This window comes from Hemicordylus capensis, chromosome 4, assembly GCF_027244095.1.
Source record: "Hemicordylus capensis ecotype Gifberg chromosome 4, rHemCap1.1.pri, whole genome shotgun sequence".
Classification (NCBI taxonomy): Eukaryota; Metazoa; Chordata; class Lepidosauria; order Squamata; family Cordylidae; genus Hemicordylus; species Hemicordylus capensis.
Genome location: NC_069660.1, coordinates 88,896,136 through 88,913,189, shown reverse-complemented (window position 1 = coordinate 88,913,189; position 17,054 = coordinate 88,896,136). Strand labels below are relative to the sequence as shown.

At 40.3% G+C, this 17,054-nt stretch overlaps 1 protein-coding gene across 1 annotated transcript; it reads right to left on the bottom strand.

Moving 5' to 3' along the window:
* Positions 1–353: 353 nt before the first annotated feature.
* Positions 354–15,676, bottom strand: CMPK1 (cytidine/uridine monophosphate kinase 1). The gene is made up of 6 exons (XM_053245597.1): positions 15,248–15,676; positions 10,630–10,776; positions 9,909–10,061; positions 7,896–7,972; positions 7,718–7,814; positions 354–4,582 (listed from the first exon to the last, which is right to left on the bottom strand). Exons 1-6 carry the CDS (start codon positions 15,434–15,436, stop codon positions 4,541–4,543), a joined length of 705 nt encoding a protein of 234 aa, XP_053101572.1. The 5' UTR covers positions 15,437–15,676; the 3' UTR covers positions 354–4,540.
* Between the last annotated feature and the right edge of the window lie 1,378 nt (positions 15,677–17,054).

Below are 17,054 nucleotides of genomic sequence, written 5' to 3'. Positions count from 1 at the left end.
ACTGCTTTTTATGTTGCTTTTATCTGTTTTATTGAAGAAAGCAAACTAAAATGAAGATTAGTGATGGGCATGGAAAATAGGAGTAGGAAAGGCCATGGCTGGAAACTTATCTTTTAGGAGAATACATCATACTTCACTATAATGAAGTGCTTTACAGCAAAGCTATGGCAGTGACCATCAAATGATGTAATTCCTCATCACTTTATGCCTAGGAATCTACCACTTCCTATTCCTCTCTTTACATGATAACAAACTACAATTCTCAAGTCAGGATTGCTTGATTCATATGCTTAGGACATATCCTCATAACTTCATTTTACATAGCAGAACTTGAGTGACAATGAATCAACACATTATTTTGGAACAAATTTTATTTGAGAACATTTTAGAAGCTTTCTACAATTTGCTGCTAAACAGAATTATACATTCGTCTATGGCTGCTGAAAATGGGGCACACACAACAAGAATGTCAGCTTGGAGAAAAACACTGCATTATGGCAATGAGGGACTGACACAAATAACCTATTCCAATTGTTCAGACAGCACAATTACCCTGAAATTCAGTATTGGTAGCACAGTTTCAATAGCTATTTTCCTTGCTTCAGTTTGCACACAGATAGTATATCGCAAGAAGGCAGCTACATTTATTGCCACTAATATTCTTAAAATCCACACACTGCTATACTAATACAGTATAGGTCTTTTGTATGATGTCTATTTTTATAGAATGATATTCTAAAAGGTTCTGTTGATAACACTTTAGTAAATATACTATGCTGGTATATTTAAAAGCACACAAACAGGATCATGGATCTTTACCCCTCAGCACATTCTAACCAATGTTTCTGCATATGGAAGGAGGCTGAAGAGTGGTAAAAGTGAGGATTCAAAGGGATGTGCAAGGTGTTCTGCACGTGCACATTCACTCTCTTGGGGATTTTCAGGCCCTACTCCATGCATGCGCAGAACCATTTTGAGCACATGCCATGCCTCATTGAATCTAAACCTGACTTCTGCTGAATTCCCTTTCTTCTTCTCGCTCTGGTATTCATTACAATGGGATTGTATGCCCTACATGGGAGAGGGCAGCAAAAATGTGATTTATACAACATAGAGCGAAACTAAGACTAGGTCTACCCATGCAGCAAAATGTAATGGTAGAGTAGAATGGGCTATGCTATTTTGGAGATTACAGATAACTTCTGAATACCCCCCTACGTAGAAAACTCAATGCAATTAGAAATCTAATATATCAAGGTTGTAGCCCAACCTACTGTGCTGGTTTTCTAGTTGCATTGTGTGTGTGTGATGCCCCACTGCAATCTGAAGTGGTGCTATCCATTCTAGCCCCTTAGCATGCCACAAGATCATTCTGCTGCATATGTAAATGTTATAGACAAAGGTGTATTTTAGTTTTGGAAAAAAAGAAAAACTACTTCAAGAAGGTTCTACCCTCCACCCCCACTTCCACAGTTCACTCTTTTTCCCCTAAAAAAGAAAAGCTGCTTCAAGAGCAATTCAAAGTGAAGATGTAGCAGGGAGGGAGGAGGCAGTTAAGCCTTTTTCTGCTGCTTCTCGGCTCCAAATCATCCTAGCCACTGAGCTCCATTGGGGTTTTCAAATGTGCATAAGCTTTAATAAACATCCATTTTGAATCCTGCTTGTGCTTGGGGAAAGTGGGATTAATGTCCATTGGTTACGTGCCATTTCCCATGAGAGTAAATAAAAGGACTGGGTGTCTTCTATATTAATAGATAGTGAGATTTCCTTCCAGGTATTAAAATAGCTGTGCCATTTCCCTAAGAGCCATGGCAGAGGAGGATGTCAGGGTCATAACTATTGAGGAGGAGACCTACCAGAATAAAGCAATATGCTTACAGGAACCAAGTTCATCCCCTGTGAAGAAATTATCACTATCAACACATCATTGCATTATTATTGCTTCAGCAAGGAGGAGCCCTGCTTCCAAATGCACTTCTTTAGGTCGTAAAAAAGTTTCCAAAAACAACTAAATTACACGGACTCCTAATCACAACAGGAAGGGAGAAGAGTAGATTTTTCAATGTCTATTAAAGTTGTATAGCACCATGATTCTAATCAATATTAGTGATTGTTAGTATAGAACCAGGTGTGAGTAGTTCATTCATCCTCTAGAACAGCGGTTTTTAAGCAGCGTTCCCAGGAAACCTGTAGTTCCATAGAAGCTTATTAGAGGTTTTTCAGTAAGAAAACTGACTGTGGTGGGTGGATAAGCCTCTCTGAAAGACAGTTTGTCGGGCATTAACAATTTTCTATGTAATGTGTGTGACAGGCTGCACTCAGTTTGCATGGAGCAACACCTCAGCAAAAATCCTGAAGTGCTTCTCAGAATCCTGTGCAACATGCAGAAGTTCCTTGACAGATAAATAGACAGACAAATGTTTCCCTGAAGGTAGGCAATTTGAAATTCACAGCTCTAGAATAAACTGTGAGGTGACACACCCAAACAAGAGGTTATCTTCTTCAAAGATAACCATAAAGTAGCAGCATTTTTCAATTTTGCAGTTTCCCACAATGTATTTTGTACTAGTTTTTTGTACTGCTTTGTACTCTAATGCACACTTATCTCATTCCTGGAATGACATCTTCATACTGGCAATTGTACTTCTGGGGAAGTACAGTGAAGCATGTGCAAAGTCAATTGCAGTTTCTTAATTCTATTTTCATTAAAGTCAAAATAAAGCAATACCAATGCTATTATCAAGAGTGAGATAAACATAATTAGAAAGAATCTTTCATGGCTGTAAACACAATCAGTTCAAATGGCTGTTGAAATAGAAAAAAAAAGTTGGATAAACCTAAAAAGTATGTAACCTACAGGCTCTGTCCAATGATGCTTGAAGCAATACATATTTAAACCTTATTTTTTCTGCACATATTTTAAGCTTAATAAAGGTGCAATTAGAACAGCTGTGCAAACACACTCTAGTATATTTTCCCATCCAATTATCAATTTATTTAAAATGTATTTCTGCCACCAGCACTGCACTAAATTTAAACAAGATTTAATATATTTAATTTCAGCAATATATATTACATTGGTCAAACCATCTCAAGAGCATACGTCAGTCAAACTGTACTTCAAATTACACTAATTTAGGGGAAAGAATCAATCATAAAAATATTCCCCTCCTTCCTGTCCCAAGCAAACAAATTTCAAGTCATCGAATATTAAAAAAGCATTCCACTTAAAAGTTGTTACAAAAAATGTTAGAGAATTATTGTATCATGCAAATAGAATCTACAGCAGATGGAAACTGATGTAATAGCTGCTCTCAAACACATACCAGATTTCAAAGTTCTCCTTCAAAATTCTTAAACCTGTAGGTACCACAAATATGCAAGTAATATAGGCCTTGAGAAGATACAAACATCTACAGTGCATTGTCCCTATATGACACCTCAGTTCTAAACACATTGGCTCTCTTCCTAACATCAAACTCACAAAAATAATTCCACTTGCACAAAGCGAGGGGTGATTCCACTGATTCCCTCCTTCCCTCTGTTGCCCCCAATGCCCCACAAAAAACTATGCCCCGAGGGACCCCCAACCCCCAGGGACATATGGGAGGCATCAGAGAAAGAGGGATCAGCAAAAGTCCTCCATTGTACACGGGAAACGTAGTTCCACAAACACAACATTAAATCAGTATGTGACCAACTGGTCATAAAACATAATCCTTGTAACCTCCTGATACTGTAGATCCCCATTCTCTGAGAAAGTCACTTGCCCTTCTTCATGCAGAATGGCTCCTTTCTCCGCAATTGCGTGCGTGCGTGTGTGTGTGTGTGTGTGTGTGTGTGTGTGTGCGCGCACATGCATATGAGAAACCACTTAACTTCTAAGCAATGTGCCCAATACTGGGGTGTGTAATAAGGTTTATTTTTAGTAATCAGATAGGCAAGAAATACTAAATCAAAATGACATGCTCTGCTTAAGATTTTGTCTGCAGAAACTGCCTGTCATTCAAAAGGAAAGACCCCTTGGATCTTTTAATAAGTAAAAACAAAAACACAAAAACACCACCATAGTTTCCCTATATTTGGTCCAAAACTACACACACACACACACTCTCTCTCTCTCTCTCTCTCTCTCAAATGGGCGCTTTTGCTTATATTTACATTTCAGTATATGGGATTCTAAAAATAACATGGCTTTTGGCAATAGAAAAAAGTATTGATGCCTATGAAAGGCATACAACAGAAAGAGGTTAGCCACATGCTTCCTGGAAATAACTAAGTTTAGCATTTGATTGCTATCTTTGCTCCGTATTTAAAGTTCCTTACTAGCTTCAGTTCAGTTTGAATGTATCTACCTTAATGACAAGCCACTTTTAATTTACATTTTAAATGATACTTTCAAATAATTATCCATTTTAAACAGTTTTAAACACAGAAATATTGTAAAAAGTGTATTTTATCACCGTTACAAAAACTGACTATAGTAGCAGCTCTTAAAGGAAGATTCAAGCATGTTTGAAAAAAGTGTTCTTATAGAGAGCTAGCCTTCTTTATCAAAGATGTTCACGACTTTATTAAAAACCTGCAAGAGAAAGACATTATGTAACAACATTTATATGCAACGCCAATAAGAATATATTATGTATTCTGCAAGCTTAGAAGTGTTCAAAAACATGAACTTAAATTAACTGTTAGAAACTAGAAGATACTAATATTATTTATTTTTTATATTTTCATACCACCCGTCATCCGAAGGCCCCAGGGCAGTGTTTGTAACAAACAATGTTTGTCAGGGCAATTCAAGGAACAAATACCAAACAGAGGCAGATTGGTATAGCAGGGAGCCAAAGTCATGTATGTGTGAAGCTAGAAGTAACATTTTTAAAGCAGCAGCACTGATAAATATGATCCTATATTCAAAATGGGAACAAAAATTGGTTTGGGGAGGAATTCTGGCTGATACCTATGATGTCTCAAGAACAGTTAAAACAATTTTTATTATTTTGTGTTAAGTAGATGAACATATATATTGTTAAAAAGTGTACATGTGGCTGTAGTGATCATCCACCTCTCCCTTAAAGAGTTAACTGGAAGTGAACCCTGTCGTGACTGACAGGCTGATGAACTCCAGAGCTCAGCCAATCAGCACACCAGGTGAGTGGGACCTAGAGAGCTGCTGGGAGGAAGAGAAGAGTTCTTTGTTAGAAGAAACAGGCTGGGAGTGCAGAGAGGAGAACATGTAACCATGAGAACTGGCTGCAGGAGAATGTCCCCTCTGCTTATTCTGGGAAGCCAGGAGGACAGGCAGCTTAAATTTTCATGCAGGATTTGGTGAGTTCAAGACAAAGGAAGCCATGCTTTTGGCTTTGGGAATTTTATTTTAGGGAAAGTTTGTTTAGTCAGATTTTGTGTTAGACTTTCTGTTTCTTTTGTGTGTGCTTTATATATCCCTGATACTGGACTATTATTGTTTATCTGCAACATAATTAAGCTAAGAAACACTAACCTATGCCTCTCCAGCCAGGGCACTGGAAAAGACTAAGTTTTAATTGTGCTTTTGTATTTTCCTACATACCTGTTCCTTGCAACTGGGTAACCACGATTTTTAAAGTGCACCACCCCAACTTCATCTGGGGTGCTTTTTGAAGTATTCTTGTAACTTACTGAGTATTTTTAAATGTAACTAAAAGCTGAGAAAATCACAGACGGAAGTTGTCTGCAGCATTTGAATAAAATGGTTTTCTTTTTGTTTTCTTCTTCTAAAAGCCTCTCTGAGTGGATTTTTAATTCAGGAGAAAAGGAAGGGCTGAAAGGGTTTTTTTCCCCCTCTGGTGCAATCACATCCACAGACATTCAGCAACTATCAGTTTTCTCCCCACGTGTAAGTTTGCATGTGGAAGATTTTTGCACTTTTCCAATAGCAAAAGAAAGAAAGTTTTCCCTGGGAATTTCACCCCAAACCCAGGGAGGTTCAATTGAGAGGGGTGGCAGCGGCAGCCATTTTTGAACCTACCAAAAGTAAAGAAGAGTTTTAGGAGTAGCCTTTGCCAGAAAGCTCAGCAGGGATGATTCAGCATTTCTTTCTCTCACGTGAACTTGCTCTGAGACAAAGGCTATAATCTGCTACAGTGGTATGCAAAAAAAAATTTCCTCACATGAAGCATGGAGAAGACTGCTGAATTAGTGTTTAACTTACTAGGGAACTTGATGGGTTCACACCAAGGTTGAGGGACTCACTGTACGTTCTCTTTTTGGATTACATATGTCTTTATCCAATCAATTGTCCCCTCAGTTTTACTTTGATGGTCATACAGATATAAGAACTTTACTATCAGCTACAGTACAGAGCAAGAATTGGAATCTATTATGAGAACCTGAAAGAGTTCCCAATCAGATGTACAGCCTGATCCCTATTCTGAGTTGCTGTAACTAGACTGCAAGCAAAGGCTTCTGCCACACTGACTACCATGGCATCCTGTTAGGCAGGGTGCACAAGCCTCAGGATGGGGTGCAGATTTCCCTTTTCCTGCACTCTTCCTGCTCTGAAAAAGCTGCTTGCATAGCACTTATTTTATTTTATTTATTTATTATTATTTTACATTTTATATCCTGCTCTTCCTCCAAAGAGCCCAGAGCGGTGTACTACAAACTTAAGTTTCTCCTCACAACAACCCTGTGAAATAAGTTAGGCTGAGAGAGAAGTGACTGGCCCAGAGTCACCCAGCAAGTATCATGGCTGAATGGGGATTTGAACTTGGGTCTCCCCGGTCTAGTCTGGCACTCTAACCACTACACCATGCGGCACTTGCATGCTACATCAAGATTTTGGTCCAGTTAGATGCAACAGGAAATCATGGTTTCCTGCTACATAAATAAGCCATGGAGAGTCCTTCATTCATATGTTCCCCATCTTCATGTGCCAAAAGGAGGAGATCAAAATCTTCTGCTTTCAATTTTAAACTAACCACAGCTCCATTTGTTGTCTCAACTAGGGAAACTACCATTGTTTCACACTATATGAACAAGCCATGGATTCAGATGCTCCTGTCCTGCTTTGCATGTTGATGGAGGTGATAGAAAGCTTTTGACTTGAAACTAACCACAACTCCAAGTATTATCCAAACTCTAAACTTTGGTTAGTTTTAACTATGATTTGTTCACGTCAGGATCTGGAATCAGAGTTTGAAATGGGTTTATTTTGGGTTTGTTGAATCAAGTCAAGATCATACTCTGGTCTCAGATCCTGGTGGAAACTAACCCTTTTCCTGTTATGCTTGACCGGAGCATTTGTCTCCTATGCTTTACTACAGTATTTGACAGCCACTGTTTTGGTGTCAAAGACAGGCACCATCATCTACTAAGGTGATGTCAGGTATCTTTGTATTGGTATTAGAAGCCTCAAATATAATTCTCTGCTTTATTGTGGAATAAATTTTATGGCTGGGCTCTTAGCAGGTTAAGATGTTCTAAATTAATGATCTGCAAACAGGCATAAGTCGCCTGAGTGTCCGATCTCTCTTCTGTTTTACTACCAGATATAAAATTAACTAGAGGATTTCCTACATGAACAGAGAAGCTACTCAGTTTCAATTTGAAACTGAATACAGTTGTGGGTTAATTTGTATCCTAAGGACAGCAAGAGACCTCTGAGGCATGCATATGACTTGCAACTCTTGTAAGAAAATTCAACACCAAAGCTCCTCTCTATAAAACTTACTTCATCAACAGATTTGGAGGCATCCACTTTCTTAACTTTTCCCATCTTCTCATAGAGGTCTATTATGGGCTTAGTGGACTCTAGATATGTATGAATTCTAGAGGAAAGAAAAATAAGGTCATGTCACTGTCAAGCATCAGGAAGTCTACAACAGTGAAATTCTGTGTGCAAATTGTACCTCTTCTCCAAACTCTCTCTGTTGTCATCACTTCTGCCGCTGCTTTTTCCTCTTTCAAGGCAGCGGTTAATACATATCTTCAAACAAAAATGAAAAAGAGTTATCAAAATCTGAAATCACAAACAGCAGACAAACTATTTTGCTTTTTAAGAGCAGGAAAAGAATTGTATATTTAACACTTTGCATATAAGAACTGTTTTACCTATAGATATGTACCTGATTAGCTAAGAGGCTACTGGAGTACATATGCAAGATGCTTTTGAAATAAAAAGATCCTATGTACAGCCATTTAAACCATTACATTTTGCAATCAGAAAAGGGGAAAGGGAAGGGAGTTAAGCAGGGAACCATCTCTAAAACAAGTTTAACATACTGTGATGAAAATATTTTTGCATTCTAATGATTTACTAAATTTCAGTATATGTATAACAAACTAGCACTGTACCAGCCAAAATATCTTCCCACATTATTTTATTATTTACATTTGTATCCTGCCCCACCACTCTGGGCGGTGCACAACAATTTAAAAACAATCAATACAAAAACAAATTTTTTAAAAAAGTTTAAAACTACTAAAACATTTTAAAACCCTGGAAGGCCAGACCAAACAAATAGGTTTTAAGGGCTCTCTTGAAGGCCCACAATGAACCCAAGCTATGGATTATATATGTGAATTCAGGATGAGATGCTGTCCAAATTTTTGTTTATCTCTTTATATAAAAGGCTAAGGGCGTATGTAGCAAATCTCGTGGTACATGGCACATCTTGCGAGAGTTCTGACAACACTCGGCGAGAGAGAAGGCACGGAGTAAGAGGGCTGAGGAGTGGATGGAGGGGCAGCTGCTGCCAAGGAGGAGCAGGAGGGCCGAAGAAAGAGCAGTGGCATCACTCACTCACTTCCTCAGCTCGCCCAGCCACACTTCACTCCCCCAGCTGCAACTGCCAGTCTCTGACACCTCACCAAGTCTCCTCACGAGGAGGACAGCCAAGCTGGGGCTTCCCATCTGGCCTGCATGAATGGCACTTGGCTTTCTCTCCTGCTCTGGCTTGGCCATCCTCCTCATGAGGAGATTTGGCAGGGCATCAGAGGCCAGAAGCTGGAGTTGAGGGAGGGATTGGCGGTTGAGTGAGCTGAGAGAGTGGGGGAGGGGAGGGGATGGGTGGCTGTGAGTGGAGTGGCTGACACTGAGCAATAAAGCAGGGGCTGTGGCGGGACTTTAAAGGAGAGCAATAAAGTCCTAGCATGAAGATGTTCTGTGCGGGATAAGCTAGTAGCAATAGCACTTAGCAATAGCACTTACATTTATATACTGCTCTATAGCCGGAGCTCTCTAAGCGGTTTACAATGATTTAGCATATTGCCCCCAACATTCTGAGTACTCATTTTACCGACCTCGGAAGGATGGAAGGCTGAGTCAACCTTAGTAAGCATTAATTGTTGCCTAATCAACTACTATACTGGATCAACTACATGGTGTAGTGGTTAGAGTGCTGGACTAGGACCGGGGAGACCCGAGTTCAAATCCCCATTCAGCCATAAGACTTGCTGGGTGACTCTGAGTCAGTCACGTCTCTCTCAGCCTAACCTACTTCACAGGGTTGTTGTAAGGAGAAACTTAAGTGGGTAGTATACCGCTCTGGGCTCCTTGGAGGGAGATATAAATGAAATAAATAAATAAATAGTTGCTCCAATAAGAAATATAATCTCCCAGATTCTACACCAATATTTCTGTTCTGGCTACCAACACCTCTGTATGCTATATGGTATTTTAACAGAACATTTCTTCCAAAGTCATTACTTATTTTTATGTCTTGACACTTTTCTCTCAGTGTCAGATAATTGTGAATGCCAGATGACTGTGGACAAAATTACCTACACTTCAGGCAATACAGTATTCAGTTCTTCCGATTATCAGCTAATTATATGTAAATACAGTCAGCAACAAAACATTGTGCATTGTCCTCCTTCACAAGCACACAGGAAAACTGCAAGTATATCGATATTGCAATTACCTCATTGTCACAGTCAAAAAAGAGAACAAAAGATACATCTGCTTTTCCATCCATTGTTTTGTTCCAGCCCTGGAGGTTGTCTTCATTTCTGGGAAATCCGTCAATTAAGAATTTATTCTTCTGTGCATTGGCTGCCATGGTTTCATCCATAGCCTGATGGAAAACACAGAGCTCAGATTAAAAAATATTATTGCAGACAACAATATGGGTGAATCCCCCCTAAATTAGAAACTTTTTACTTCATATGTCACAGGTATACAGTACAGAACATATATTTCCCACAAAATCTTAAAGATAATTTGGTAAAAACTTTACAACAATAAACATACTGATCCACTGAAAAAACATTAAACAGAACCGACTTCTACTGGAGGAATAAGCCAGATGGATTTGAGACTGAATAGCCTGGCACTCCAAGGACTGAATGAGACACTCACTCTACAGCCTATATAGGCCAATTAATTTACTCAACTAAGTGAAGAGCTCATTAATATACATTGTACCCCACAGAGATGTGAATTACTTACCCGTGGACTGTGACAATCATAAAGTGGAAAGTATTATCTTATCAAAAAGATCAAGATATACAATAGTAATCCATCTGTCTGGCATGTTCTGTAAGTTACTAACAAAAGGAATTTTTCATTAAGTTACACTAATATTTTGTTTTAGCTTCTCACAAAAGACTGGACTCCCAAGGCAATTTTCTTTTTAATCTTACCCGCTTTAACAAGCTGATTGTTATCTCAACAGGTACAATTTTCCCATCTTTAATATAACTTTCGATGAGCTCCCCATACTGAGAGCCTGGTCTCTTTCTCTCATCTCGAAGAAGGTCACCAGCAGAGAGATGGGTGTAACCATATTTCTGAGGAAGGAAACATTTTCACATTTTTAATTAGCTTTTTATAAAACTGTAAGTATACTACATTCTTTTAGCTTATCACCATATAAATAAAAGCCAAAATGCAAACAACATAAAGCTCAGAGAACCTTTTCCTTTTAGAGACCATCATCATAGTTAGAGACTGCATATTAAGTGCTTTCATTGTAAGAAATCTCACACTCGCAGGCATGCCCCACTAATAAGATGAAGTGAGATGATCACCTCAAGTGGCGGATTAATGGAGGCAGAAGATTGGCTGCCTCTGTGTACCCACTACTAGCTCATTCATCCTTCCAGGACTTGCTGCTGCCCCCCAAACATCTTTACTTGCTTGCCAGGCACCACCACTGTCCTTCACCCCTTTTCCTTCCCGGCCATTTTGGGCCATCTGCTAATTCAAAAGGCAGAGGGCAAGGAACAATCAGCAGAAAATGATGGAACATGCTTCCTGATGCTCCAACTTCCTGCACCCTCTGCATTTTGAACAGGCAGGGGGCAGCAGTTTGTGAGAAAGAGGAACAGGAGTAGCAGCTACTGCTGCTACCACCACCACCAAGTAGAGGAAAGAGGGCAAAGAACCATCTTTCACTTGGGGTTCTGTTCCCTTATATTTAGCAGGAGAGAAGCAACTGTCACCATTTAATCCAGCATAGTGTCTCTCCAGTGGATATTGCTGGCATCTCCTCCATTGTGCGTGATCAGTCAATCAATCAGCTTTATTACGGTCCTAAACCAGCATAAAACAAGACAAGAGTGTGTGTGCTTTTAGACTGTAAGTGCTTGTTTATACCTTTTGCTATGTAAACTGTTTTAAGAACTATTTCAATAATAACAAATACATACTATATTATAAACACAGAAGTATAGTTCCATACAGCAGGAAGTCCATAAACAGACAAAAATCTTAGACAAATATTACTAGGTAAATTAAGAGCAAGTTAAAATATAACTGAATTTTCAAATACAGCTCCAAGCTGAATTCAGCTTCAGGATAGTCTGCTTGGCAGCAGTGATATTCAGGGCAAACAATACAGGAAGAAAATGGAGTATCCTAGTTGTCTGTTTAATTACCATATGCTGTTCTGAAGTTAGAATTTTCAAACTTGGCTAGCACACAGAGTAGATGTTTCATCAACAGAAGGCAAAACATGAACAATTTAAATATATTTATCTAGCGTATTTTTATACCATCCAATATATAAATCTCTGGGCAAAAAAAGGTTCTGCTAATTTAGCATAATTTATGGATCCCCCCCACCCCCACTGCCCAAACACACACATAAGATTTAAGGAAATGTAAGGCAAAACCTTGTATGCCAAGATTACTGTTTTGTTTTTTTTAAGTATCCAAGCTGTGTGCACCACATCCTTATTACCATTTATTTTAAATGAATGCTGCATTTATACAAGTCTGTAATTCTAAATATTAACTACAGATGCTATTAACTAAATCAAAGCTTTCAGAAACCTTACCCTGCAAATCATCAAAATAGCATGCAACATTTCTGTCTGCAATTGAAGAATCTATTTTTAACATGAATTATTTGCAGACAGGAGTGGGCTCAGTTAGCAGACTATGGCTTAACTGGTTTGCATGTTACTGTCTTCAACAAGATGCAGTCCTATGCACACTTACTTGGAAGTCAGTTCCACTGAAATCCGTGAACTCTACTGCCTGTACAGGTAAACTTACTCTCTGCTTAGAATTCATTCTGCTTGGGGATAGACTGGGTGCAGGCCTCAAGTTTTACTTCACAGAATCAGGAAGTTCAAATACACCAAAGAGATTCCGCATTTGTTCTCCCCATGGTGAAGGGAGCACGTGCACAAGGTGAAGCCCCATTCCCTAACCCCCCACCCCCAAAGAATCCCTGGGCTGAAGTATTTAAATTATGATTGAAAACAAATAGTTACTTCAAAAAAAAACACCACCTTGAACATTACTAATTCAGCTAAATGTCTTCCAGTGTTGTTGGCTTTTCAAAGAAGTCTTGCAAAACAAATAGCAAGAGTATTTCCAAGCATGGTAGTAACCCTGTATACTACTTTCCAGATCATTCATCCATCAAGTATAGTGGGACATACTTCTGTGTGATGTTTAGAACAAGGCTCTATAGTTAACAGTATTGCAGTAGTACTGACACTTCATTATGCTCAGACAGGGGTAAGAACAATGGCTTGGCTCCATATGTTCACCAAGGCAGTTTTACATGCATGTGAGAAGTTTCAAAATGCAACAGCTATGGTCTCCAAAAGCATAAGGTACCAAAATCCATCATTCTGTTCCACTAATTAAATGAAAACTAAAATGAAGAATTAAGTATCATGTCCAGAGTGTACTGTCATTATCAGTATACAATCAATACAGTACACAGATTATATAGAGGGTAAAAAGATATCACTTCTCCTAGTGTAATAAAGCATAAAGGTACATAAAGATAAACAAGCATTACACATCCTCCCACATTCTAAGACACTGTTTTCCAAGGGAACAATATATTACTTTATTTAGGCATGGGTGTGGTTACTGTTACTTAAGTAAAATAAGGAACTACTTACATGCTGGGAGACTAGAAAAACTAGAAAATGACTAAACTGTGTTAAAAATGACTAAACATCCAAATTCAGCACGATTCATACCTGTTCAGGATTTAAATGCAGCCAGAAAACTTACATCTTATGACAAAGATTATTTTTAACAAAAATTAAAATGTTATGTTTGCAGTCACCATTCCTGCAAGCCCTGCCTACATCAGGGGACTTGATTAGCAGGGAGCACATTCCAGAGTCTCAGGGCAGCAACAGAGAAGGCCACACCCTGTGTAGCCACCAGACGAGCTAGTGGTAACTGCAGACAAACCTCTCTGGAAGAAGAGGTTCTCCAGGACCTAAGCTGTTTAGGGCTTTATAGATTATAACCAGCACCTTGTATTTTGCCCAGATTGGCCACTAGTTTAATTATTTTAATATAGGAGTAATATGGTCTCTCCAAGATGACCTGGAGACTAACCTGGCTGCCACATTCTGTACCAACTGCAGTTTCTGGACTATGTACAAAGGCAGCCCCACATAGAGCACATTGCAGTTATCAAGTCTGGAGGTTACCAGCATATGTACCACTGGTCTTAGGTTGCTTATCTCAAGAAACGGATGCAGCTGGTGTATTAGCCGAAGTTGATAGAAAGCACCTCTGGCCACTGCCTCAACCTGAGACACCAGGGAGAGGTTTGGATCCAGAAGCACTCCCAGACTGTGTACCTGTTTCTTCAGGGGATGTGTGACCCCATCCAGAACTAGGAGATCAAAATCGTGTCCTGAGTTCTGAGATACAATAAGTACCTCTGCCTTATCTGCATTCAGTCTCAGTTTGTTATCCCTCAACCAGCCCATCACTGCCTCCAGGCAGGCATTTAGGGAGGTTATGCCTTCTCCCAATGATGTTGACATGGAAAAATAGATTTGGGTGTCATCAGCATAGTGATAACATTCTGCACCAAATCTCCTGATGATCTCTCCCAGTGATTTTCATGTAGATGGAAAAAGCATTGGTGACAATATGGAGTCCTGAGGGACATCATGAAAAATTTCACATTTTGAAGAGGAAAAGTCTCTAAAGGATACTATCTGGAATCTGCCTGAAAGATAGCAATGGAACCACTGCAAACAGTGCCTCCCCACCCTGCCAGCCACTCCAGAAGGATACTATGGTCAATAGCATAGAAAGCACAAATAGGCCCCAGAGAGAAAGGGCACATTTACACTTTATACTAAAGCTCCACATCCAACAGGCATGGTTTCTCCCAAAGAACCCTGAGAGTTGTCATTTCATACAGATATCATAAATTCTCTTTTGTAGATTCCTAGTCCTTTCACAGGCAACGCAATTTGTGGGGTTCATGTCAGTCAAACACCTTTCAGTCTGCTCAACATGAAATATCGACAAGCCCCAGGTTAATTTATTATTGTATGTGTGCCCCCAAACCGAACAATACTTTTGTAGGACTTACTTTCTTTAACTCCTATTGGTCTTGGCTCAGTTCACTAAGCTCGAGTATGGAATTATCTCCCCAGAGGCATTCCAGAGGGATTTAGGTTCCCCCTCCTAATTATTTTGGTGACAAATTAAGACTCCTTTATCACTCTCAAAAAGTGTGACAAAATAAGCTGATCTATTTGACTGCTTACTACGTAATTGTTAGTTTTGGGCTCCGAACCATGCACTTGGTCTAGGACTTTCACTGATGTGAAAATCAGTTTAAGCAGCCTGAAAATCGCCCGGACCAAAAAGAAACCCTATTAACTACAATTCCCGTCGCCCTTAGCGCGAAGATTGAAGAAGTGTCCAGCGCTGCTCCGGCGCACTGCTTGCTAGAAGCTGTAGTCCAGCTGAGAGACTACAGCGAGGGGCGGGAGAAAAGAGAGAGGGACTAGATGCTGCCCCTCTGGTCCTTACCGCCACAATGCGGGCGCACTGTGTCCCTTTGCCCGCGCCGGGCCCACCGAGAACGAAGACAACCACCGGCTTCATGAGGAGGAGCAGGCGCCGAGGAAAAGGGAAAAAAGCGGTAGCGAGAGAGGAGAGCCTAAGAGTCGGGGCACGAAGACGAGTCACAGTAGCCAAGAGGAGGCACCGGCAGAACATGCGCCGAGAGCAAAATTCCGGGCTCTAGAGCAGCTTCGCGCCGAGCCACCTCACTCACTCCTCCGGCTGAGGTGGCTGGTGAGGTGTCACCAGGAAGGGAAAGCGCTTCCGGGTTCGAGCCCGGTCACCCTCCCCAGGAGGGGAGGGGAGGAGAAAGCGAAAAGATCGGGGAGAGGCGGGGGAGAGGGGACAGGAGGGCGGGGCCATGCGCTCCTGGGACTCTTCAGCGAAAAGGGCCTCCTCCGAGCAACGACTGCTCTCCTCTCAATGGGGTGGGGGTGGATATCTTGGAGCAGTGGTCGCTTTACGGCTGTGGATGAGCACGGGATCATTTTCCCTAAAGGATAGTAATCTTATGGAGATAAAGGAGAGGCGCTTTCAAGAACAGCTTCAAATCCCTTTGCATGTGTATTTTTATTATTGATTATTAATTCGCTTTCTATACCGCCCTTCCAAAAATGGTTCAGGGCGGTTTACACAGAGAAATAACAAATAAATAAGATGGATCCCTGTCCTCAAAGGGCTCGCAATCTAAAAAGAAACATAAGATAGACACCAGCAACAGTCACTGGAGGTACTGTGCTGGGGGTGGATAGGGCTAGTTACTCTCCCCCTGCTAAATAGAGAATCACCATGTTAAAAGGTACCTCTTTGCCAAGTTAGCAGAGGTTAATATGGTCTCTAAATTGAGAAATTTATAATTATTATCATTTATTTATTTAATAAATTTGTATACCACCCACTACCGAAGAAATCACATATATAAACCTTGTGCTTGGCTCCTATCTTAATAAATGAATTGAATTGAATATATAAACCTAGAAGTCACGATCTCTGTCTCCTTGCAGTTAGTTTCCACACTTTGGAAAGCTATGCTCGCCCACCGAATTTTATTTGGCATTTTCTAATGTTGCCTTTTTGTTGTGCCCTGACAAACGCCAGGGCACAACAAAATTAATACTGTGTGGATTGTTTCTTTACGACGTAAAGCACAAATATCTTCTGATTCTGACTTTGACGTGTCTACTTGGAAGTGGTGTATGGCTGGATGACTCATCCTGACCTCATGAAGTTAGGCACGTCTCGACCCATTGAAACTGAATTAAAGATAAAGTGTGCCGTCGAGTAGATTTCGGCTCCTGGCGCCCACAGAGCCCTGTGGTTTTCTTTGGTAGAATATAGGAGGGGTTTACCATTGCCTCCTCCTGCGCAATGTGAGATGATGCCTTTCAGCATCTTCCTATATTGCTCCTGGCTGCCCGATATAGTACCAGTGGGATTCGCACCGGCAACCTTCTGCTTGTTATTCAAGCATTTTATAGGCACAGGGTATGGTCTATAGTGATGTAATTTTATGCTCTTTTACTTCGGAGCCTCCCACTGAATTTAGCGTAATTTACTTTCGAGTGAAGGTGCATTATTGGCTAAAAGCGGGCTATAAATTTCAATATGTCTCTAACAGTCTGATCCTAAATATTCTTAAGTTCAGAACTGCTGAGTTCAGAATGATCAGAACTGCAACCTTCAAGCACCACCTGGACAAGAGAGCCTGCGAATCTGCTGTCACTATAGCAACTACATCACGACCGTTCCTCTCTCTCTTTTAGTTTGTCACTCT

Coding starts and splice junctions, on each gene's coding strand:
- CMPK1 (XM_053245597.1), bottom strand. CDS start 15,436: ATGTTCTGCCGGTGCCTCCTCTTGGCTACTGTGACTCGTCTTCGTGCC. Junction 10,777..15,247: donor AGTGCGCCCGCATTGTGGCG/GTAAGGACCAGA, acceptor TTCCTTCCTCAG/AAATATGGTTACACCCATCT. Junction 10,062..10,629: donor CAATCAGCTTGTTAAAGCGG/GTAAGATTAAAA, acceptor GTTTTCCATCAG/GCTATGGATGAAACCATGGC.